Raw genomic sequence first — 25,648 nt, forward strand, 5'->3', positions numbered from 1 at the left:
GGCAAGCAATTCAAGTATGTAGGATTATCCAAACTAAAACTGTCATTCTAAGAGAACACTCTAGGAGTTATGTAAGAAAATCCACATCAATGGACCAGACTGTAGGCCCTCAATAGTGGCATTCAATCATCTACTAAAACATCTTTCCTGTTCAAAGCATGTGTCAGGAACCTGGAGTAACAGGCAAAGCCTGGGACAAACTGCAGCCTATTGAATTCACAGACTTATATAAGACTTCAACAGGTTGTAGAGAACAGAGCTCATAAACTGATGCAGGTATGTCGCCTGCTGTCACACTTCCTTGACACAATTTCCTCAACTGTGGTTTCAAAACGGTCTTGGGGTTGTGTTTCAGCTGCCAGCATAGTTGCTGCAATTACTCCCTTCTGCTACGAAGCCTTTTGGGTGCCTCCAGGGAGCCTGGGAAGGCCCTGCTATCTCTGTATTGCACAAATGCACTGAATACATAAAAGAAATTATAGATTCAGTGTCCCTTAGTTCACCTTCCTTAAACTCCGCCTGTGAATTGTGCAGTCACAGAGCTTTTCTCTAACTTAAGGTGTTTGCATTTTTCTTCAAGCCCCATGAGAAGAGAGATAATGAAAGGGAGGTGGCAATAAGGCAGCAAAAAGGTCACTGGAGGGGAACTCCAGCTTTTTCAAATTTGAGCCTTTCAAGGAAAGAAATTAATGATTTTCTCTTCCTGCAGAGTATCACACCTGCAGGTGTGGTGGAAAGCACAGAACATGAGAGGCTGTCTGTTGAAAACCAAGGAAGTAAAGAATCCGTGGGTTTTTGGATGACTGCAACTGTTTGTTCTCACCTCTAAGAATGTTACGATAATTTAGTCTCAGAAAACAATGCCAACCTAATCTCATACTCTAGGCATGTGCGTTGCGTATGTCTGCTGTTCCTTCCCTTTCACTGAAAAATTTTAAAAGCACACGCCAATTTAACCAAGAACAACAGAAGGAGGGAGATGATGGCTATTAAAAAAAGATTGACCTAATTATTGACCCACGAAGAAGAGGCAAGGACATGAACTCATTCTCTGTCAGATATCAGAGAACCCATAGAGGTCTATAGGAAGAGACTGGTTGTGCTACTCCTGGAACTACTTGGTTTAGTATGACCTGAATGTCTGTCTGTCTCATCTGCTAATTATGCTCTCTCTCTTGTTTTTAAACACCATTTTCATAAAACTATCTAGTAGAAAACTCCAGGCTGTTGACATTTTTTATGAATAGTTTGTAACATAACAATAAAGAGGCAGTTAACACTCACATGTAAGTAAACATCATGCCCACTGATTTTTCATATTCCCTTTTTCTCCTCCCCTGTTTTTAAGACTCAGTGCTTCTGAGACAGCCACAAAGATGACAAATAAAGAACTATTTATAGGGTACCACATAAATGGCTTTATTCGCTCTTCACTGAATTACAGACATACAATATTGAGTGCTTCCTTCTCTCCATCCCAGGATATACAGGTAGAAGTTTGTCTCTGGTGAGATTATCTTGTATTGATTAACAATAGAAACACCAAAAGTGGGGTTGGGGGCAGGCGGAGAGGGAGGTTGCTTTTGTTTTTCACTAAGAACAACCCCACTCAGCATTGCACGCTGTCAAAACAAAAAAGCAGCCTGTACCTTGTCCCACCCAGACAGCAGCTCCTGGAGTCAAATTTAAAGAATCACAGATACCAGTGCATCACTCTCATCGCCTGGCTACTATCAAAAAACAAAAGCATATACATGTCAGAGGAACTCAGGAAGCTCTATAGAGGGTGCTACAACATTTGTCAAATGTTTGCTCACAACTCCTTCAAACAGCCATATGCAGAACATGGCAACTGCTTAGGCACAGCCTGCTCCACTTCACTATTGATGTGTGAAAGCAGCATCAATGCTGACATGGAAACGAAACTCTTCCTAGCTCTTTCAGTGTTTCTGTTAAGTAAGTTACAACATCAAAGAATTGTTCTTAATTTCTGAATTCACCTGGGAAACAAAAGTTCAACAAAAGAAATACAGGCAAAATAACTTTCTTTAAATGCTGCATGACTAAATGCATCTTCAGAGGGGTTAGTGAACTCTTAACTTCTTGCTTTGAAGTGACTATACTAAATGCACTTCACAAGCACATAAACAATAGGAACTAACAGAGTGGGTAAGAGCTGCAATCCAGCTAACTTAGTAAGCCTCTTCTGAATGTGGCTAAAACCTCAGATTTCAAGGTACAATACGAAAAAATAAATAACCACAAGAGGGTAGATACAAGACAATCTGTCCCTAGTGGGCAGAGCACCTGAGAAAGAATAGCCTTTCCCCAAGATGAACTTTCATCTCTTATTAAATAAACTAAAATAGTACAGCAAGTGCCAATATAGGCAGAGGACAGTCTTCCTTTTTAAAAAAGATCACCAGCTTTTATTCATGAAGAGTAAAAAGTAAATTAGCAATTGTAAAAATAGGGAATTCTGCTCCAGTATTGACTGTGATGCAATGGATTCTACCAGAGTAGCTGAGATATCTTAGTAATTTCAGTTTCTGCTGTGAGCCATATGATAGAATTGTATTAGGAATGTATTTCCCCGAGATGAAAAAAGAATTCCACTCAGAGTTTACCTTTGATTGTCACTTGTGAAACATGCTAACTAAGTCTGAATTAATATGAGAAAAGGATTTCCCTCAGTCTACTTGTTCTTTTGGAATAATTCATTAGCTAAATACTTTTCAGCCCATACAGTCAAAGATTAAGTCCTAACTGGAGTCTCTTGCCTTATTTAAATGGATCCTCATAACTTCTCTTCTATTACAATCCCCACCGCTATTTTGCATCAATCAATGTTCTAAAAGAAAATTCAGTAAATCCACTTTATTTTATTTTTTTAAAAAACAAGAAAAGCTCTGAATTACAATATCAGTGACATTCTCTGTCACTAGTGTAAAGAAGACTGGCAGTGTTGAATGAGCAGCCCAAACTTCAGCATAAGAAGAGCAGCAATTTTCAGGACTGGAAGAATTGTTATTTTTTCCTTTCTTCTCACAATTTTAAGATAAAGAGGAGGTAAAAGTTATTGCTCACTTGCAGAGTAAGGAGTTGATGAGGGCTAAAGCCATAGCAATCAGCTTATGGGATTTTTGCTGGGAGGGCTTTTTTTTGCCCCCTCCCCCCCCCTTTTTTTTTTTAATAGAGGCAACATTTTAATGACCCAGAAAACAGATCTTCAGATCTTGCCAAGATCTTCAACCATTCAGCTGAAGTTTTCAATTAAGCCAAATGGCTCTCAAAAGCAAGCAAGCCCTTCCTATGCTGAAGTTTGGGCTGTTCATTCAACACTGCCAGTCTTCTTTACAAACAACCAACCCCTCTACCTCACTTCCCTCCCAAAAAGCCCACGCTTGGCCTAAAAGAAAATAGGTACCAGACTACTGCAGTGGTTACCTCTTACACTCCATCTGTTGTTCCATACAGAAGTTTCCTGGGATTATGTCAGAACAGTTAGGACCAAACTTATTAGTGATGCTCACTGCATAGTCATCAGACTACATAATTTATGGCATCCGTTCTCTTCAGGAAAAAGGAGACATCACTTTAATATCTATTAGTAATCTGTCACTGTTATTTACATGGGGAGAAGTGTTAATAAAGGCTGGCATTTTTCCCTGATTCATTTCAGGTGCAATAGCAAATTTTGCTCATAACTGGTTGGTACACTGCCTGTAACTGGTTGTCTCCTCTCTGTAGCTGTGCTACCGATAAATTCCGGCTAGCACAGAGATGCCAAACCTATTTTACGTTTCTTCTTCCTGGAAGTGTATTAAGGCACGGATATTCCTTCACAGCCTAACCACTTCCTTCCCAACACCTTTCTATTTAAATGTGACAAGTTTTATACTCTCTATTTATGGCTGCCTTGTTTATGAATACTGAACTACAAAGCTTATCTGAAGATTAAACTCAAGCAAAGTTCAAGATAAGTTATTCTTACTTATACAAGTCAAAATGGAACCTATGCTAGTGGAGCTGACTTACATACTTGTACAAAATTAGAGTTTATAATAATACGAAAGGTTATTCTGTTGGCAGGGAGTAACAACAGAGATGGTGGCCAGAATCTGGCTCTGGAGCTGTTCTGCATTTGCTTGTATGCAGTTCAAATGAACAACCCCAGCCAACGCTCCACACATAGTCAGCAGTGGACCACTATGCTCTGGCACACAGACAGCTGGGCAATCCAGTCTTCTGAGCTGCAGACAGAAATGAACCATCAGAGGCTGGTATCATGGGCTCAGCTGGGACTCCTGCCACACCACACTGGTGTGATCGCTGGAAAGCCACTGTTATCTCTCAACTGTGTGCTACTCAGGTTTCTCTTCCCCACTCATTAAGCTTTAAAGACATGTGCCTCACAACTCTCAACTGCATGAAGACATTGATAAACGGTACAGAGTCAGGAAGGCTGATCACCCTTGCGCTACTGCTGGTTTGTTATTTTCTTAATGCTTAAACGGAGCGGGGGGGGGGGGGGGAAGTATATTCAGCCTCTGCAATCACAAAGGAGAACTGTGTTCACCCATTCAACTCACCATATAAAAACCTGAAAGAAACAAAATGGGACAAAACAGGAACATTCTAACCAAAACCTCCCTCCCCACAAATGAGAAACCAAGCTGTATTTGCCATCTAGCAAAGGGAAATACTTTCTGAAATGCTTTATCTAATCTTGGCTGAATTAAAGAACAGTTAGACACATGCCTGTAAAATCTCTTCTCCACCCTCAGCTGGGCAGTCCTGATAAATATCCTGGGAACAGCAAAAATTAATATTACAACTCAACAAAAAAAACCCGCAGGGTATCCTAGCCTGATGAGGAATTATATTAGGCTCATTGGACTGGCTTTTGGCTGATTAAAAACATTCAGCATTCATCACATAACAGTGTGGTAATTCAATACTATTATTTGGCAGCATTTTCATTTGCATAAATAAAGCCAAGGGAAACACCTTCCCTGTGCTATAAATTGTTGCTCCTCAAGGTTTTTGAGAGTAGCACTTTCTTTCACTTGGGAGCTGCTTAATAAACTACATCCCTCATTATTTAGCCCTCTCTGGTGTGTGGTACTCTAGTCCTCCTGTTGGACCCCATGGAGACAAATCATACTGAATTACTAAACCTTTAATTTACTTTTGATTAAAAAAAATAAAGGGAAGGAGAGGCAATACATACACATGGGCAGACAGCTTCAAATGCAGTATTAACATTAAAGGATCCAACTACATCCATACAGAGAATATAACTACTCTCATCTTTCTTCTTTTGTTAATCAGTCTCACATGCTATGGAGAAGTTTCATTCACTGGATGGAAAGACCGCGTTAAGAGATTCCTAAATTGTGAAGATAAGGAACATAAACTCCAAAGAAAAATGAAGTCTTGTACCATGAAAGGGAAATTATCCTTTTAACCCATTGACATTGCTATTCTAACACTCAGCCAGCAAGATCATATGGAATCACAAATTCAAATGGTCATCCAAGTTCTATAACTACTACTTGAGAATTCAATCCTATACTTACTTCCCCACAAAATACCCCTGTAAATAAATAACACATTTCCAAGAAATAGGTGTAACTGAATTGTCATAAAATGGAACACAATATTCATTCATTCTACACAAACACATACAGATTGAGAGTAAGCTTATATTAATTCTTCTGAAGAACACCAACTCCAACATACATAATGAATCTGTCAAAGATAATAAAATCAGAGAACGCAACATTTCAAAAATTTTATGGGTTCCTTCTGGATGAAAAACTTGAAGGAAAACCAGTTTTAAAAATAGAGCTGTAAATTAAGGAGGAGACAACAGGAAAATTGTCATCTTGACAAGGGAAAGGGAAGAGTAGAGTAGAGGAAAGGTGTAACTTTATAAAGAGGCACACGCGTTAAGCATGGTGGTGTAGCCTTGGGTAATAGAACAACAGAATAAGATAACAAATAAAACAGTGCATCCTTAGATTGACTAGAGCATCATCTCTGTGCAACACCTTTCCATGCCCTGGTTTATTTATCAAGGCAAGACCAAGACTTCCTTCCAGTCAGTTTAAAAGAAACCAAAACAAAGTAAAACCCAAAAGGCAGTCTTCATTCAAGAGGAAGAAATAAACTCTCTCCAATTTCTTCTTCCAGTGGGAAGGAGGGAGACAAAAGAAATAGTTTCTATATGTAAGAGTCATCCCAATATGAAAATATGTTATCTTTAAAAACTTGAACCTGCAAAGTCATGAGATTCTGGATCTAATCCTGCAAAAACTTAAAGCAGAAGCTAAGGCCCAACTCACGTACCAACGATATCTGTTTGCTTTGCTGGATTGGGATGCTTCGCAAACAATGATTTAGGATTGTGATCATGAAGGAGGCTGGCACTTACTGCTAGTCTGAAGAAGATGAGAAAAGTGGCTTATATTTCTGCTGACCCTGGCTATGGCTGATTGCTTTTTACTTGAGAGATGTCATAGCCAACTAAGGACAGCTAATCCCCCCACTTCAGCTTACATGTTTGGGCCTTTATATGGGACTACTAAAAGGTTAAAAGTTGAGCAAGTGCATAACTGTTTTGCTGGTTTGGAAGCAGAGAAATCATAAAGCCATCCAGGTGGCTAAAATGGGAACTACTCTTCTTGTGCATACTGAGGCAGGTTGACCAGAGATTTGGGGGGAAAATCAGTCATCTGCTCTATTACTTTTCCCCTTTTAAGCTGTTCAGCCCCATCTTAGGTACATGCTTCCCAGGACGTGCCACATACATACATTTGTGGGTATCTATATGAAATGCTGTAGACTACAAAGACAACTCTATCACATCTTTCTCTAAAATCCCACAATTCTAGGCTGGCTCCATGCTTAACTGGCCAAAGCAAAATTTCAGTGGCTGCCAGCTGAATGGATTGTCCCTAAAGTTAAGCAGCTGTGACAATCAGTTTTTCTATTTACACTGGGGAAAAAAAACACACACAAAATCAAAATAGGCTAAATTTGTCTCAGTCTGTATTTCCGTGTGTGCACGCATGTGCACATGTGTATATATAAGTATGTACACACATGCTCACACACAGAAATGTAATTGCTAGAATGATTTGAGACAAAGGTGGCTCAGAAGTTGGGATAATAAACCTAGAGCTTGGATTCAACTCCACTTTCTGCCACAGACAACTTCTGAGACCATTGAGAAGTGACTCAGACTCAGACCCTCCCTAATTTCCCATTAATTTCATTTAATCTAGGACATCATATCTCTGTGGCATATTCACTTAACTTCAGACACCTGTCTAAATTAGGAAACAAGGCTCCCCCTGCAGCTAGTCATAGATAGAGGCTGTTTGGCAGAATGATTCAGAAAAGAAGCTTGAATCGTGTTCAAAACAGGCTTACTCCCTTCTGGAAGACCTTCTCTCCCTATTGTGTACATAAGGATCATAGGAAAGCTAACTTGCTAACTGAGGCAGCTAAAGCGTTTGTCTGCAGTGTGCGTGCATGTGTGTGTGAGAGTCTCCTGTGTACTTTAGTTCCAGTCCATAAAACAGGAATGATGGCACTTCCCTATCTCGCAAGGGTCTTGGGAGAACAAGCACAGAAAAGACTGAGACAGCAAGGTGCTGTGGTGATATGACCACACAGGAGACAGATAGTGACCTAAACAGAGGAGATTTTAACCACTGAAAGGTTTGTAATGGGGAGCTGTGAAGCTCACGCTACATACTTAAATCGCTTTGGATTTACTTTGTGGGAAGAACTATTCCACCCAAAAGACCACTGCCTGAGTTTTAACCAGTGTCCTTGGGAGGTCCTAGGTAGTCAGGGCACCAATACACCTCTGTAAGCTTAATTTCACCTTAAAATGTTGCAGGAATGTGTTTTAAACGCATTATATTTACCCTTTTATGCTATATCAGTATACACACATACAGCTTTAACTATTTCAAGGTCCCTGCTGAGAGCTGTTAGCATAGACAGAACATGGGTCTGCATACTATTTACGCCACATGCACCATCTGCTCCAACATTTTAATGTAATTTACCATGCAAGAGCTGAACAGCAAAAAACCTGCTAGACGAAAGATATTAAATTTCCCCTTCCCCAAAACATACCCTGCTGCTTGATATATGAACCTAATTCACTCATAACTAAAATTCTATTTAAAAACACACTCATAAAGTAAAAGGAAGAAATCTCTATGTCTGCAAGGTGACATCAATATAATTTTTCTATTGACTACTAATTTGCTACCCATGAAGAACTGTCAAAACCTGAAAATCCTTTCCCCCAAAGCAAAGATGACGAGTGGACAGGTTAAGAACTTAAAATTATTACTTCCCTTCAGACATCAATTTTGATGGTCTTCAATAAACAAACAAATAAAGATGTATTTACTGCAGCATTGCAGCCAAGAAAGTTCTACATGTTAAGACTTCCATTAGGCTGAAGGTGGCAGCACTGGGCCCAGTAATATTTAAATTCTGGAATTAAGTCCTACAACTGATCTGTATAAGGGCTACCAAATATGAAAAACTTATACTGCAAGTATCAGCTTTCACCCAGGAGTACACTCAAGACAAATAAACTTCCACTTTTTAAAACAAAAGCAATGCTTTGTTGAAATTACTACAAATGCTTTTCTTTGTGCTCAGTGGCACTTATGAAGGTATTCAGACAAGATTGGCAATTATTCCTCATGAGAAATACACACAAAATGAGCAAGGAATCAAGTATTAGGAAAACCACCTTTGCTATAAATTCAGGATATCACACACAATTCAAAGCCCAAGACTGCCCAGCAACTTTCAAACCTATAATCATATGCAAACTTGACAAAAAGTTCCCTTCATCTTACTCAAGGCCCAGTGCTCATTTCCTCACTGAAGCCATGACAATACCCCCCTATTCATGCTAGAAAACTGGTATTTCCTCTTCCAAACCCCTACACCCTTCTCTACTAGATTCAGCTTCAACCCAAGAAGCAAAATTTGGGTTCCTTAAGACTGTAAATTTCAACATTACTTTCTGAGGTAGAAGGGTGATAATCCACACACAGCAGGAAACCCTTACCAACTCTTCCTATTAGTAGCTTAAATACAGCTTCCTTCATGATTCATAACCTTAGGAAACAAGGTATCAGACCAATTTCACACCCAGAGCTGAATGACTTTTTCCAAACCTTTCAAACCACCAGTCCAGTGACCAGAAGCAATTATCTCTTGCAGTCATCATACCAACATTTTCCTTCATTCTTCAAGTCAAGGCTCATTAAAGGTCAACATAGCAAAATGAGAGTTAAGAATCATCAGAAAAGGAAAAGAGAACACAAAGTCTTTATGTCAATGTACAAAAACACCGCATGCCCACAGCTTGAACATTACGTGCAGTCCTCCTACAGCAAAAACCTGTGAAAGATGCAGACAGGAGTGATGAGGACTACCAGAATGTATGGATCAGCTTCCATACAGGGAGCTGTTGTATAACCAGGACCCTCCTGGCCTGGAAAGAAATCACTGCTGAGAGTTATGCCTGAGATCTAAACAAATCACAAGTGGCATAAAAAGTAAAAAGAAACAACTATCCATTGTCTCAGCTCCTGTGAGATAGGGAGCAGCAACTGGAACTAGTTGGTGACGAGAGTCAACAAGGAGGTGATTCCTCATGCAAGTTAAGTTATAGAAATTCTTCTATAAGATATTGCATATGCTGAAGGTGTGACTCAAAAAAGCACTTCAACAAATTAACGGAAAAAATTCTACAGATAAAAGGTATCATTTTCAGCTCAGGATACCAAGAGCCGCAAAAGCACATCAGGGAAGTATTAATATACCGAGGCTGTGTTTCTCACACTCTTCGCGAGGCACCTGCTTAGGTACCATCAGAGACAGGATACAGGGGTGGGCAGACCTTTGCCTTGACCTGGTGTGCCATCCTTAGGTTATACACCTGTAGTATACACAACTTCAGAAGTTCAAAAACAGCAGGAAAAGTTGCCAATAATACATAATTATCTTTAAAATGTCCTTTTTAAAATGACTGGCGTTTTTTGGTCTCTGGGTTTGGGGTAAATTTTAGTCCAATTTTCATGCTTCCCCACCCCCAACTAACATATTCTGCAACACTGAGCAGTGGGAATATTGCCATTGATTTCAGTCAGCAAAAGATCACACCCTAACTGCTTTCAATTTCACAGGTACTAAGCAACATTATGTGATCACAGCCTCTGAGTAAGCAAATGCCCTGTATTCCAAGGTTGCAATCAGGTAAACCCAAACAGATTTGTGAACTTCAGCACCTACCAATGAACACAGTCTCTGCAGATCTTGAATAACAAGACTCTTGAAGCACAGAAAAACATCTTATGTCAACAGATATTACTTCTACTGTACTACTGCATTTCCTATCCTCACCATGGACCTAAAACTGAAAGTACTTACAACTGTACTGTAAAAGTTTCTATATTTTTCCAGCATTAACCAGAGTAAAAATAACTTTTCTTTATATTAAAATTCATATACAACATTCCTATTCTGGTACAGTTTAAGATGACAAACAAAATGCACACAAAAATGAAAAGTTAAACAATATTCTAAGTTAGGTTTTATACTTTTTACTGAATATTAAATTATAATAATGAACTTCTCTGTCCACCTTACAGTAAATAATTGCTCTAGTTTAGCATCTTCAGCCATAGGGGAACATGTAACATCATTCCTTACAATTCTGTGTGTCCTTGCAGTAGTGCATATTTTTTCAACAATTTAAATAAAACACTCTAGTAGCATATATGTTTTACTTTTTCTTTTAAAAATAGTTAATATCACTGTTAGACATCATATTCTCCATGTGGTTAGAAGTAGGAGACCTTCCTGAATGCAAAACAACTCAAAAAATATCCAACGACTGGACTGGCTTTAATAGAAATGGTACCTATAGCTCTTTTCAGTTTGTGTTTGCTCATTCACACACCAAGACAGCAGAAACCTTCCTTGCTGTTTAACACAGAAAGTCTGAATGGTTCACAAAACTGGATCACCTCTACTACCCAGTGAATGACTAAGGGTGAGTGAGGCTGGTTGCTCCTCTCTCGACAAATCCAAAAATGGTTTAACATTTTAAGTATGTGAAATGTTAAGGGTGTGATAAAACACTAGCAAAGTCTGCAGACAATAAGAGAATGAGTGTTCTATTTGAGAAATTTCAACAAAAAGTGATGTTTTGTTCTGTTACCTCTCAGATTTGGGTTATCACACCCTGTGCTGTGGAGATCCATGTCAGAAACCGGAAATCACGCTGGTTAAAAAACATAAAAAAAAAGAGAGAAGGCTACGGAACTGCTTTGCAGACATCAAAAGAAAGAAAAAATGAGCAGACTGGGAAGGCAGGTGATGAAGAATACTCTCAACATTTTTGAACAAATATGATGATTTTTCCCTATGACTGGTAGATTTCTGTTTACATGTAACAAATGACTGTATCACATCCTATTTAAAAGAGGCTGAAATCAAAGAAAGGTTTCTCTCTAAACAGAAGAAGGCATCAGAAGACTTCAGCAGCCCATTCTCTTTTGGAAAATAACAATTTAACAAGTTTAATGTCGATTCCACAGGGTATTAAAGCTACACTGGAACTCTTCACTCAAGACTGAAAATCTTAAATGATCTGTCAATACCATCGAAATCTGCTGCATACTCAGATTAACCTTCAAGGAACTACAGTGAACTATTTCAGGCAGGGAGTTGTCATTAAAAGATCTGCCAGTTTGATAGAATCATCTGTCAACACAAAGAAAGAGCTACTTGATGCCCTAATATCCAGCACCTTTGACCCTGTCTTTTAATCTGTCCACAAAGCTTCTTCAGTTACTATACATGCACATATATATATACACGAAACAAAACTACATAAAAATCATCTGTGCTGCAGCATTCTCAAAGACTCTTTAAATTACAACCACTGAAGATCACCAGGCACATCCAGCTTATGCTTTAAGTGATTGTTTCCAATTGCCTTACAAACTAGTGTTTCATATTCAAGCAGTAACACACAAAACAAAAGGATTTGAGGCTTCCGTAGGTAAAAGCTATCTTCCTTCCCCTTGGGAAAATATTATTTTCTTATGGAAGGAAAACAATGCTCAGCCATAAACACTAGATTTCATAAATATGTATTTTAATAAGCAAAAAAGCCCATAAGACAAAAATCCAAAACTGCCAGATACTGGAAATGCTATTGTCCATATGAAAATACCAAAGTCTTTCTGCTAGTTATTTAGTTTATTGGAGCATTGAAATTCTTTGAAGCAAAGGATAAACTGTGCACAAGCACAATACCTTTCAATAAGATTAGTTAAAACAAGTATTTTTGAAATATTTACTGTAGAGAAGACTTCATTCAGTTTCTGTTCATTCTGCTGCAGCTTCCCCTACAATTTCTGCAAACTCATTGGCTTCTTCTCCAATTTTTATCAGTAAGCTGTGTGATATACCATGAAAAGGATCTTTCCACTTTCAGCCTGTGAACTGGCACACCAACAAAGGTACCTGAAATAATCCTTCAGCACCAGGTTAGCCAGCCAAAAATGAGGAACGTTTCTCTCTTTCATTCTGCCCTACTGAGCTGATTTCTGGTAGAGCCTGTGAAAAGACTGAGACAGGAGCATGCAATTCCCCAGTGTCTATTCTAGACAACCTAACAAAGGAAAGATTGAGAGCATCTAGGTGTAAGCACTAGTGTTTACTCCCTAGTCAGAGGAGGTACATATGTATTGTGGGTCAGAGCACGGAGGCTAGATGCTTAATGTCAGGCAATCTGATACCTATCGGTAGTTAAGGAATTTTGTAATCAGTGAGAAATTGGGGTGGGAAGGGGAAGAGAACCACTAGTGTTTTTCCATAAGTATTATTTTTTAGCAGTCCATCTCAATTTCTTTCACCTGCGATTCTTCACTGACTGAAAATAACGCTGCCTCCCATATAGGTAAGCAGACAGTATTCTGAAGGAAGGCACAAGGACAGAGCTACTTGGAAGTCACAGGCCTCCTCTCCTAGGCTGATGAAGACCCTACTCCTTGCTGATGTGCACTGGTTTAAAAGTGAAGGTTTTATTTTAAACCGAGAGTCCTGAGTAACCAATATGCTTTGGACTTGTACTCTGACAACAATACTGTAGTAACGTAACTCAACTAAAAGCTTTGGTGCTTCAAAGAGATTTAAGAGCATGAGGCCAGGGTAATAAGCAAAGCAGTGATCATGGACACTGGAGGCACAAGGGATATTCTAAAGGTGGAAAACAAGGAACTATCGAAAAATCATTACTGTTCAAATCCAGGATGGCTTTGGAGAGCATTTCAGCACTGCTAACAAAAAAGCTGAAGGAGCTAGGAAAGAAAATTTTCATCTTCACCCTTCTTCCCAGAAACTCTTCTTTCTGGATGCCTGGATTTTCAATTCTGGACAAAGGCAGCTTGCTGCCACAACACTCAAATTTACGGGTTAGTAACAGGAAACGTGGCTTCACCAAGTTGGCATGCCAAGAACCTACTGGGGTTTAAATTGTTGTAAAATAGGAATTAAGAAAAGAATCCCGGGAGCAGAAGCAAGCAGGGAAGATTGGCATTTGACTTGTTACTTGACTGAAAACATCAGCTTACCTTGCCCTCATTGTTATTTTAAACCAAATCAACTAATTGTTAGTCAATGTAAATTATGACCACACTTCTTCCTCACTTGTGGCAAACAGATTACAATGCTTCAATAAAGTCACCCCAGAGGCATTAGACTCAGCTTTTGTAGCCAAGTGTTTTTGCATAGCCACTGGAGGGAGCAGAAAAACAAAATCATGGCAACACAAAGTGCAATTCTCACTAAATAAAGTAAAAAAAAAGATTGGCACTTCCATGACAAAGAGCTTCAGCCCTCTAAAAATATCTTGCTAATGGAGCAAAAGAATCTTTTCTAAAAAATCAGTAACATAATTTTTAATTAATAATGCAAATCTAAAAATCATTCAAAATGTGGACTTGAAATACTGCATTTGTATGTTCCTTGAAAGATTAGAATTACAACAAACAACTAGTTGGAAAAGTTTTGGTACAGAAGGGACATAGTTTTTGAAGACCATTATTCAGAATGTGACAAAAAGCTGAAGGCATATTAAATTGAAATCTTTGATTGTGGTAGAAACCTTCCCATTGTATCTGTGAATCAATGTGCATGAAACACCACACACACACACATACACACACACACACACACACACACACACACACACACCCCCAACCTACACAGAACAGAACAGCCAGAAAGCCTGGTCATTAGCCTGTTACATCTGATTGAAATAATATTACATAGTCTTTCATTTTTCAGGCTGATCAGAATCTGTATTACATTTATCACACCATGGACATGATAGCCCTAGAAAGATCTTTAGCATAAACCATTAACCCGTTGGGGAGGAACTCTGGAAGAGGATTTACATTCTAAAAAGGAAAATGGTCACATTAAAACACATGCAAACTTTGAAGAAAACAAGCAGCCTTAAGTACTTGGAAACTGAGCCATTTATAGTTATCAGACTTGAACTTCAAAAGAAAGAGTTTACAGCACATTAAAACACAACAATAGCTTGGAAAGCAACTGCAACAAAATCAACTGAGTATAACATAGCTACTTGAAAGAGCACTTGCAAGAAATAAATGGCTCACATCCCCAAAGGCTCCCATTCCTAACAAATGGTACTGAAAGACACTGACTGACAGAGGTCTGAGCACCTACCAGCCGCACTGCACTTAAGCAAATTGCCTATTCTCCACCAGTGAAAAAACAAGCTCATAACATTCTCAATATGAAAATAACCAGAAAGAAATGTCAATTTCTCTTCTCCTTCCTTTCTGCTTATGTGCAAGTTTTAGAAGGCAAGTCATGTTAGATGACATTTCTCAGTAATAATTCCAACTAAATTAAATGATGCTGCTCTTAGTGGAGTTTCAAACTCATAAATAACCAATCTGAGGAGCAAAAAACCAAAACAAAACAAAACCAAACCAGAAAGCAACCTATCATTTACCCAACAACCAAGCAGCAATATGAAAGATGTCACATTCCTCTTTCCATACTTTAGAGGTAATGGAACATTCTGATATTCCAAATAATTGGGGACGCTATTTGTTTATGACATTTTTAAATCTGAACTGTGAGTGCACTTGACTTCTCTTGGAAGACAGAAAAATACATACACCAATTCATTAGCTTATCGTCTAAAGCTGAGATTCAGCTGTCTCCTCACCTCACAAAAGACAAGCTTTGTTTGCGGACTCCAGCTCGCTCACTCATTCAATTGCCAGCATGCAAGGTCTGCATTCCATCTGAGGACCATTTGTTGCTGCTGCTGCTAACAGGAATGCCTGTACTCAAACATGCCTGTACTCAAACTACAACCGTGAAACTGACTGCGCTAGAAGTATTTGCTAATAGATATGTCAATGAAGTAAAGGGGTTTCAGTACCTGAGTTAACTAGCTGTTGCTCCATGACCCCACAGCCCAGGACCTCCAGCCATTCTCCTTGGAAGTTGATCTCCATCTCAAAGGAAGGGTGAGTAAAGGGGAAGTAGCAGTCTACCCATCTGACTTGCAGTCCTGCAGCAGTGTTTAAAAAAATAAATAAATATAAACGGTGCATGTTTAAAAGGCCATCCCTCTAACAATCTGTAAAACTTGCCTTTCAGCTAATGACACCAATTACAGCAATCCAGAGAAAATAAATAGCAAACAAACTAATTTACAACATTTGTGCGAGGCAATAAATCTTAAAACTTGTGGAAAAAAAAAGACCATGTCTTTTCTAATATGAAAAACACTTTGTGCAATTCAAGCACCCTTTGAAACCAAATCAATCATTTGTCAGACTCTAGCAACCACCTGGCACAGAATGAAAATGAGTCCAGATCATGGGAAGATGGGTAATTTTGTTATTCTCTGCACCTTGAAATGATCAACTGATCCTCACTGCAAAGGTAAAATCTTTAGCTTTTAGTTAGTATTTTACTGACCAGCGAGGCAAATAAATCTCTTTTTTTTTCTCCATACACTTCCATCAGAACCTATTTAAAATACAAAACTATTCCTTCCATATATGTTTAGATAGGAACATTAAAATGAACTGTTAATACATGCAAATATAGAAATACATACAACATTATGAAGGTAGGCTGTACACAAGCACACACAGAGTACTCAAAGTGGACCAATATACTATTCTGGCACTTGAAGGAAGCAGAGTAGAACTTTCTGTGGATGTGAAGAGCAAGGGAGCAGCGATGCTCCATAATTCGCTCTGGTCGCCTCCTGTCCGCACCTCCGAAGTACCACTGAGGAGGGCTAGGAAACATCTGGCACTGCAGAGCAGAGCAGCGGAGCCAGAACAGGGCAAGGCCTGCAGTGTTGCCAAATACAGAGACACTGTCAAGACCCTCATTATATTTGATGGGTTTTAGTTCCTGTAATCATTTGTGCAAGCTTGCTTTCTCTAAAGAGATTTTTCTAGTCATCAGGTGTCAAGAGAAAACTGTCTTGGAAACATGAACCTTAAAAACTCAAAAGAGAACTGAACTGCTGTTATGGGACTTAACCCCAAGACCACTCTTCTCTTCAGTTAAGTCAAATTCTAATCAGCCTTATGATCATTAACAACTAGGCAGTCCCAGTTTTAAAAATAATGGGCAGAGCAAAGATTGTTTGGGTGATGATAACTGTTAACACCCCTGCTTTGTTTTTCTGGTCTTTTTTGGTTTTGAAAAGAAGCTTTAAACATAAAATTGTGCAATTTGTGTTGAGAGATTTTCAAATTAAAACATTTTCTGTAGCCTCAAGGGTTAGATTTTCTTTGACCATTTTTGAAATATTAAATGTGGCTACAGAAACATACACAATGAGTTCTAACAAATGCATGCATACATAGCCAAAATATAAAATATCTGACAGTCATGAAGCACTTTGCTGGATGCTAAAAACTTTCAAATGGAGAGGTGGATTTCAAAATACATACATTGGTACTTCTAGATTTTCTTTTCTTTCTTAAGAATAAACCTCAGGAAATTATATGAATGATAGTGTTCTGAAAGTTTTCATACACACAGCTCAAAAAATTGAAATATTAGCAGTTAGACCATTCATAACTGTATTGTGACTTAAAGCAATCGCTTTATTGCTTGCTTCTGTGTGTAAAAATACAAAATATTACATAGATGAAATCTGTATACAACCGTATGGTATGCTGAAAACATATTTTTTTATTTCCTGATCTTTGTACAAATGCAGTTTAAACCCAGGCCTGAAGTACAACTTGGCACTCTCTGTAAAGCTAAGTACATATGAGATGTTTTCATTTAGTCTGCAAAATTCGCAACTGCAGCAAGAATGACATTGAATATTCAAGTAGTGTCGTTCTCAATAACAACATTCTGATGATGCTTTCTTTTTAATCCTCTGCTTACTTCAAAATGAAGTTCTGAGGGGAAAAAAAAGAAAGGATTTCTCTGCTTTTCATTCTTAATTAAAAGAAATTATAATAAAAAACATGTAAAGATCATTTTTTATTTTGAATTTTAATGCATGTAAGTACTTTTCTTAAGGGACAGTTGTTTTAAACGCAGATAAGCAAACAAACAGAAACCCAAATAAAACAAAACACATCCAATCCACCAAGAAGAAACAAATATGACCTTCACCTTTTCTCTAAATTAATAAATGTGCCCATATGACACAATAATTTTATTCATACAGGATCCAGGACAATTGGGAAATACCTGTGTATTTTATATTCAGGTGTTCTTTAAGACTTTGGGCTGTGTAAGACTGTACTGAAAAGCAGAGGGTGCTCACCTTTCTGCAAGATTAAACCTTCTAACAGCATTCTATTGACTGTCACAGAATAAACAGGTATATTTATTATTTAGAAAAAAAATACTGTCTTGGTACTCGACATATTCCCAAAGAATAAAGGATATTGCTCATTCTCAGCAAATTAAAACACAAAAAACTTAAAGGACTATGAGGATTAGGCTTTCTATAGTCCTACATAATTTACCTGATTAGGCTTAATTTATTTCTTCTCAGACTACACTCTGCGTAAGCCTGGCAAAAAGGATGTTTTTCTAGAAATGCTGGAAGGCCAAGACATGCAAATCTGACTTAAAACAGACACTTAACAGAATTCAGAATGTAATCAAATGTCTGACCATCAGCTATATACTAATTTCATTATTTCAAAGGGATTATTTATATTAGCAAAGGACATGAGCTCAGTTCACTGCATCACAATGTGCATGGGAGTCCTTCCATGGGTAAATGTTCAGCAGTAACTGTCTAAGCACCGCATCTCCGATGAGTAAAGAAAACATGGCTAGTTATTGTTATTTTTAAGTAATGAATCCAGGTAAGGAACTGGATGTAGCTTGCACTGAAAAGTAAGGGTGTTATCAGATATTAAGCTAAACTAGTAGCTGTCAGTGCTAGTCTAATTGAGCCTCATAATGAAAAAGGCTTGACCAAAGGCACACCCCCCCCACACACACACACAATACAAACAAACAAAACCCCACACCATTAAAAGCAGCCCATTGCTACACCACAGCAGAGAAGCAACAAAGCCAGAGACCCACATAGTCTTCACTGACCAGAAATTCTCTTTGTTCCTGTAAGGATTAATTTTGCAGGGGGATTCTATGGGAGAAAAAGGGAAAATTTGCAAAACAGAAGCTACTGAGCAGAGAAGGTATTAAAACCTGTCCACTTGAGAAGTGTGGCAGTTCCTAAGTATTCTGCACTTCATTACTTCAGCTAATTCATCTCACTGCAACAGACAGGAGTTGGCTGACCACAAACCTACTTTAGTTCGTGTTTTTCAGAAGTTATTCACCAGACCCTTATGCTCTCAGTAAATGATTTTTTTTTTTTTTTTTTTTTTTTTTTTTTTTTTAACTCTTACACTCATAGATCTCAGAGCACTCTGCCAAGGAGATGTCATTACAACAGAGTTAGAAGAAGAAAGAACAGAACAACGTGTTTGATTTTAAATACATTCCACGGCTGTTCAATGAAAACTAACAACAGCAGAACTATTAGTTAAAGCATAGCTTTACTCATCCTCCTGCCATCTCTCATAGGTGTCTAGGAATTTGGTAGATAATTAAAAGATGTGAATCAGGAAGAGAAAACTTTCTTGAAGAGAATCTTATGAAAATATTAAAACATAATTTAAGAATTTTAGGGGCATGTCTTCAGCCCACACACAGAAATCAGTATGGCTAACTTTGAGCTCAAAGCCCTTTGACGTTTTACTTAACTTCATTACAAGTTTATCTGCTTTTCAAAACAACCAGTGCTTAGTTCATTCATTTCCCCTAGCAGGATGATGAGAGATCTGATCATAAAGGCAGTCCTCTTCAGAGGAATAGGATGAACAGCTCAGCAACTGCATATCAACTGCCTGGAAACATCCCAAACAGGCCAACTAGCATATTCCACCTGGCCATTAATGAGGCCATAATCCACTGCCTGAAGTGAGGCATTTCTATTGCCGTGAGTGACACGCAAATGATGGCAGCCCACGCCTGAGACTGCTGTGGGTTGAAATACTTGAGACAGATGTTTCTATCTCCCAGTCAGCATTTTGCCAGCAGAACTGACCGAGATGAGGAGGAAATCAGTGCATGCTCTTTCACATCTCACTTGCTGGGAGTCAAGTGTCCAATTCCTAAAGATCCAAACGAGCAATACTTTTGCAGCAAAAATTGCTCAGTGTTTTACACGTTTTCCTCTTCCTATATATCCCAACATGCAAAATCTTAAGTTTATGCAATTGCAGAAGCAGAAAGGCAGGTACATTTCTGGACAGAAGATTGGGGGTGGAAGGAGAGGGGTTGAGGGGATGTTAGCATCCCCTATCAGCAAAAACATTCTTATGTAAAAACAGGACCTTTAGCAAAGAACTGTGAAGAAAACATGTCTCTGTTACACCAGCATCAGTGGAACAGTTAGACACCTTAAATAAGGTTTAAATCACTTTCAGGAACTGGTCACTTAAAGGACATAAAAGTTGTGCAAAGCTATATTCAATTTTATATCTGTCTGTGGATCTCTCCACAAAGATCATTGGATCTTCATAGCATTTTTTCCTGCAGCAATCATTCATTCCATTAAAGACAAAATTTCTCATTTGCTCTACACTCATTTCCTGAGCCTAGCCATGAATAAACCAAATATGATACATATTTCTCAGGGCACCATTAAGCAAAGTAAATGAACTATAAACTATATAGACACAAGTGAGCTGGGCAAGGGCAACTAAAGCAATGTTTTGTGAGTTAGTATTTGCTGTCTTGTTTAACAACTTCTCTAATGAGATAGAAATGAGAGCAACAGCTTGCTAGTTATATGCGTTCATTATAATACACTTGGAATTTACTGCAAACACTAGAAATAATAGGAGGGGTACAAGACTCAGAAGTGTCAGCAAAAAGCAAAAGGAGAATTTGTTTGGAAAATGGTCCTTGGAAAGTAGTACGCCTGAGGAAGAGAGTAAGACAAAGTTATTAAATAACAAGAAAGGAACCTGGACCTACTGCTTACAAGTAAGAAAGATTTGTTTGAAGACATAACTGTCAACAGCAGCCTTGGCTGCAGTGATCATAAGATCGCAGAGTTTAAGATCCTAAGGGGTGTGAGGAAGACAAGCAACAAAATAAAGATCCTGGACTTCAGAAAAGAAGATTTCAGCTTGCTCAAGGAACTGTTAGGAGGCATCCCTTGGGAGTCTGCCTCAGAAGGCAAAGCAACTGAGGAGTGCTGGGAGACCTTCAGAGACAGCATTCTCAAAGCACAAGAGCAGTCCATCCCCTTAGACAGGAAAAGGAGCTGGCAAAACATAAAACCAGCCTGGTTAAGCAGTGAGCTATGGAGAGAGCTCAAATGCAAAAAAGAAATGTCAGAGATGGAAAAGGGGGCAGGCTATTTGCCAAAGAGGCAAGTAGAAATATTGCTCGGGCTAGCTAGGAAGGCAAAAGCCCAGCTGGAGCTCAAACTGGCAGGAGACATCAAGAATAACAAGGCCGGTTTCTACAGGAAAGTCAGCAGCAAGCAGAAGTACTACTGCTGAATGGGGCTAGCGAGTTAGTTACAAATGACACAAAAAGGCTGAGGTACTCTGCTTTTTTTGCTTTGGTCTTCACAGGTAAAGCTAGCCCCCAAGTCTCTACTTCAAGAAGCAACAACAAAGAAATGGCAAACCACTGATAGTAGAGGAGGGGTGAGTTAGGGACCATCTATACAAATTGGACATATAGAAGTCAATGGGAGTTGATGAGACGCATGCAAGGTGCTAAGGGAGTTGGCTGATATCGCTGAGGATCATGGAGATCAGGGCAAGTCTCAGTGAGGAAGAGGGCAAATACTATGCCTGCCTACAAACAGGCAAATAAAGAACTGGGAAACTACAGAACAGTCACTCTCAGTTCAGCCCCTGGGAAAATTATGGAACAGGTCCTCATGAAAGCTATTTCCAGGCACAGAGGGTGATTTGGGAAAATCAACATGGACTTACCAAGAGTAAACCATGCTCAACCAACTTGATTGCCTTTTATGATGAAGCAGCTTGCTTAGTTGATGTAACTGCTGTAACATCACTTAACACATCACACAACACATCACAAGTGCTGTAGACATCACTTACCTTGATTTTAGCAACGCGTTTGACACAGCCTTCCAGAACATCCTTATTGACAAGCTGGTAAGATATGAACTGGATAGGTGGACCACGCAACTGGCTACGTGGGCAGAAAACTGGCTGCACTGCTGAGCTCAAAGGTGGTGGTTAATGGTTCCAAGTTGAACTGACAGCTGGTTGCAAGTGGATTTCCTCAGTGGTCAGTGCTAGGTCTGATACTATTCAGTATCTCAGTAAATGATCTGAATGACAAGACTGAATGCACCCTCACCAAGTTTGCAGATGACATCAAACTGGGAAGAAAAGCAGATAAGCCAAAAGGAAGAGCCACCATTCACAGAGACCTGAACAGGCTAGAAGACTATGCCAACAAGAATTGCATGAGGTTTAACAAAGATAAACATGAAGCCCTGCACCTGGGATGGAATAATCCCGAACTGCAGTACAGGCTAGGGTTTGACTGGCTAGGGTGTAGCCCGGCCAAAAGGGACCTGGAAATCCCAGAAGACAGCAAGCTGAACATGAGTTAGCAGTGAAGGCAAACCATGTCCTGGGCTGCATGAGCAACAGTACTGACTGCAAATCAAGAGAGGTGATTATTCCATGCTACTTGGCTCTTGTTAGGCCACAGCTGGAATACTGTCCAATTCTGGCCGTCCAATTCAAAAAACTACATTGTAAAGCTGGAGAGGGTCCAGTGAAGGGCTACCAAGATGACTGGAGAATTGGAGAACTTGACATATGAAGAAAGGCTGAAAAAAAATGTTTTGTTCCTTCCATAACAGTTCAGCCTAGAGAAGAGAAAACTTGGTGGGGGGAACTGGTGGGGGGGGGGAACTAATCGCAGTATTCCAATACCTAAAAGGTGGTTATAGAGAAGATGAAGGTACTCTCCTCACAAGGATGCATGGTGACACAACAAGAGACAATGGGCACCAGTTGCTTCAGGGAAAACTCCGTCTGGATGCAAGAAAAAAAAAAAATCTTCATCATGAGAGCAATTAATTATTGGAATAGGTTCCCGAGAAAAGCACAATTTCCTTGCTGGAAATATTCAAGATCTGGTTTGACAAGGCCCTGGATAACCTAATCTAAGGCTCTGATTTCAACAAACATTGGACCAGATGATCTCCAGAAATCCCTTCTAACCTAGACTTTTCCCCAATTCTAAAGAAATCACAGCAAAAATATGGTACTGAGCAGCAAATTATAAGTCTGCAATCAGAAGGAACAGGAATGAATTTTGGCCTGTTTATGTAGAGCAACAAATCACAGAACCAGCACAAAGTAATTCTTTTCCGTTTGCCTTAGCAGGATTATTTCCGAATCTCTCAGGGTGCAGAAAGCTTTTGGCAAACTACAGAAGGCTTAGAGAAAAAACTGGAGTTGAGGAAGACTGACCTAATGTGGGAGGAAAACTAAAATAGTTAACCTTGTATAGCCTGGTTACAAGTTAACTCAGATGAGACAATTACTTCATTGACAGATCTGAATGCAGAGATGGAGGTATAACTTAATTATTATATTTTAAAAGTGTGCATAGTGTCTGGAGGTAATAGAGGAAAATTAAGAATGATGATGTCTAGGCTGAATATTTGAAATAGCTCCCTGACAGCAAGATCTCGTGAAAGAAATGAAATGAACATCACTTGCAGAATGCAAAACTAGGCAACACATACCATTAGAAAAATGTAATAAAAGGAACTACCTTACATTGTAAAGAATTTAAGACAACTGGCTGCACGCTCTAGATCTTTCCCTCTCTCTAATATATGCCATGCCTTTTGCAGTTGGCAAAGCCAGGAAAAAATAAAAAGACAAACCTTGGGAATAAATATAGATACAGATTTTAATGAAGTCTTTGACCTTCCATAAGCTAGTGATCTTTAAGCAACTTTTGTTACGTTATTTACTGACATGTACAGTCAACACTGAAGTACTCAGCATTCCTGATAGTGCAGGATAAGTCGGATAAAGCAGAAGTGCCTCATTAAATAGTGTGTAAACTACGCTTAAAGTAACACGCATCTGGAATGTAATTAAAAAAAAAAAGGAAAAAGAAAGAAAAGAAAAAAAAAATCAGTGAAATGTGAAATGGACAGTTAAACTCCAGAGTTCCTTGATCTATCATGGACCTGAGCTAGTAAATTCACAGACAAGCGCTGCAGAAGGACAGCTATCTAAGTTTAGAACCTCAGGCCTAAGCTTGTTTATGCAAAACTAAGTTGCATCTAACCTAATCTACAATCCAAGCAATCTGCCTACAGATAACAGAGTTGACTATTACAACGCAACATTTCAGTAGCCTTCTGCAGCTATGTACATGCTATCCAACTAGAACACGTGTGACTTAACTGAGATATTCTGTGGACAGGACAGGCTGTAAAGAATAGAACTGAAGTGAAGTATAAAAAGAATAAAATTATTACTTTTAATAGAACATGAGTCCTTTCAGAATATCCACAAGAAGAAAAATTACACATTTTTTTCTAAGGAACAACAAATCAGTAAAATACATTCCTAGCTTTAATTACTTTCATGTCTCAACTCCCTTAGATTTTAACTTAAAAACATACCATAAAATGGAGAGTAATGTGAAAATTAAAAGGTGAAAGCTGTCAAGAGACAAATTTAGTTACGTGTGCCCCAGGTCACTTGCACTGCACCCATCTTGAATGTCTACTTTCCAGTGTGAAGCTTGTTTCTGCGGGTACTGCTTTAAATTCCTGTTCTTATTGACAGTTTAAAAGATGATCAAGAAAGCAAAGGAGAGGTAGCCTCACATTTCCAAGAATTTCAATCACTACCCTGTCTTTGTGTTTCAGAAAAACAGCATGGGCATAGAAATAGAAAAAGCCCCGCAACAAGAGGAAGGAACCTACTTTCAGCCTGCAGGTTTACAATCATTTAAGATTTTTTTTTAATGTCTTTCTAGCCACAGTATAGACTGTAGAAGAATTAATAGGCAATATACTGAAGCTTAAAGTGCAGCATCTGTCAACAGTTACAGAAGGATGTCACTACAGTTTCAGATATCATTAATAACTCCCAGAAAATACTCTCTTTAACAGCACCCTGAGCATCTGAGGCACTGATCTAAAAATATCGTTCTTCCTATTACTCACTTTGATCCTAATTTCGTATGTTTCAAAAGGCAGCTAGTAAGTAAAATACAACCATAAGAAGAACTAAAGTCAGGAAGTTAACAAAATTTCTTTCCAGGTGGGATAGAACAAAAACTGGTAAAAGTTTTCTTTGTTGTAAATTCAGCTTTAGAATTTCAGAAGAAAATTCAAGCAGTCATATATAGGACTTGACACTATCATCAATCCACTCTGGGAACTACTGCTGTAAATTCAGTGGGCATCTTAAAAGAGCTCTGAAAGTAGCCAGCATATCCCATGCATTCTAATACTACCCAGCATTTCCTCAACAAAAAAATGAATCAGTTCAGAAGACCAGCCTCCTTGCCAGTAAACAGCATTAACATAGCAATTTTAACTCAGGCCATTTATAAATTCAGCTACAAAAACACAAAGCAGGTATTTCTGAGGAGAGAATAGTATTTCATTCTTATACACAGACATTTATTACCTTTCCTTATTCTACTCTAAATACCAAACAACAATTATTTTTCAGCTTTGTGCTAACTTGGCAAAGACTGCCTCCCCTCAGCTAAGAGGTTTATTTATGTGTGTGAGGGTAACGCTCACAGCACTTTATGCACACAGACAGCAAAGCACATGCATGTAGCTACACCTTCTCCTGTCAACCTCCACGCTGCTAGCGTGAGATTTGTTCGTTGCCCACTGCAGCACGTAGCTCTCATGCAATCCCAGGTGTGACACTACAGCTTCCCTCTGCCTTCAGGCAGCACTTGG

The 25,648-nt window shown here is 38.8% G+C and overlaps 1 protein-coding gene across 6 annotated transcripts in view; it reads right to left on the reverse strand.

The window, feature by feature from the left end:
• The window catches only part of FARS2 (phenylalanyl-tRNA synthetase 2, mitochondrial), a 260,985-nt gene that overhangs the window by 164,941 nt on the left and 70,396 nt on the right, over positions 1-25,648 (reverse strand). For 5 of the 6 annotated variants that reach the window (XR_003261437.2, XM_026114905.2, XM_026114900.2 and 2 more), the window contains exon 5: positions 15,551-15,682. The exons of the other annotated variant lie outside the window; for it this stretch is intronic. Coding sequence is in view for 4 of the 5 variants with exons in the window: in XM_026114905.2 (XP_025970690.2) it covers positions 15,551-15,682 (132 nt within the window). In the remaining variant the exon portion in view is untranslated. The remainder of the gene's footprint in view (positions 1-15,550; positions 15,683-25,648) is intronic. 6 annotated transcript variants of the gene reach the window in all.

This window comes from Dromaius novaehollandiae, chromosome 2 (genome assembly GCF_036370855.1).
Source record: "Dromaius novaehollandiae isolate bDroNov1 chromosome 2, bDroNov1.hap1, whole genome shotgun sequence".
NCBI lineage: Eukaryota > Metazoa > Chordata > Aves > Casuariiformes > Dromaiidae > Dromaius > Dromaius novaehollandiae.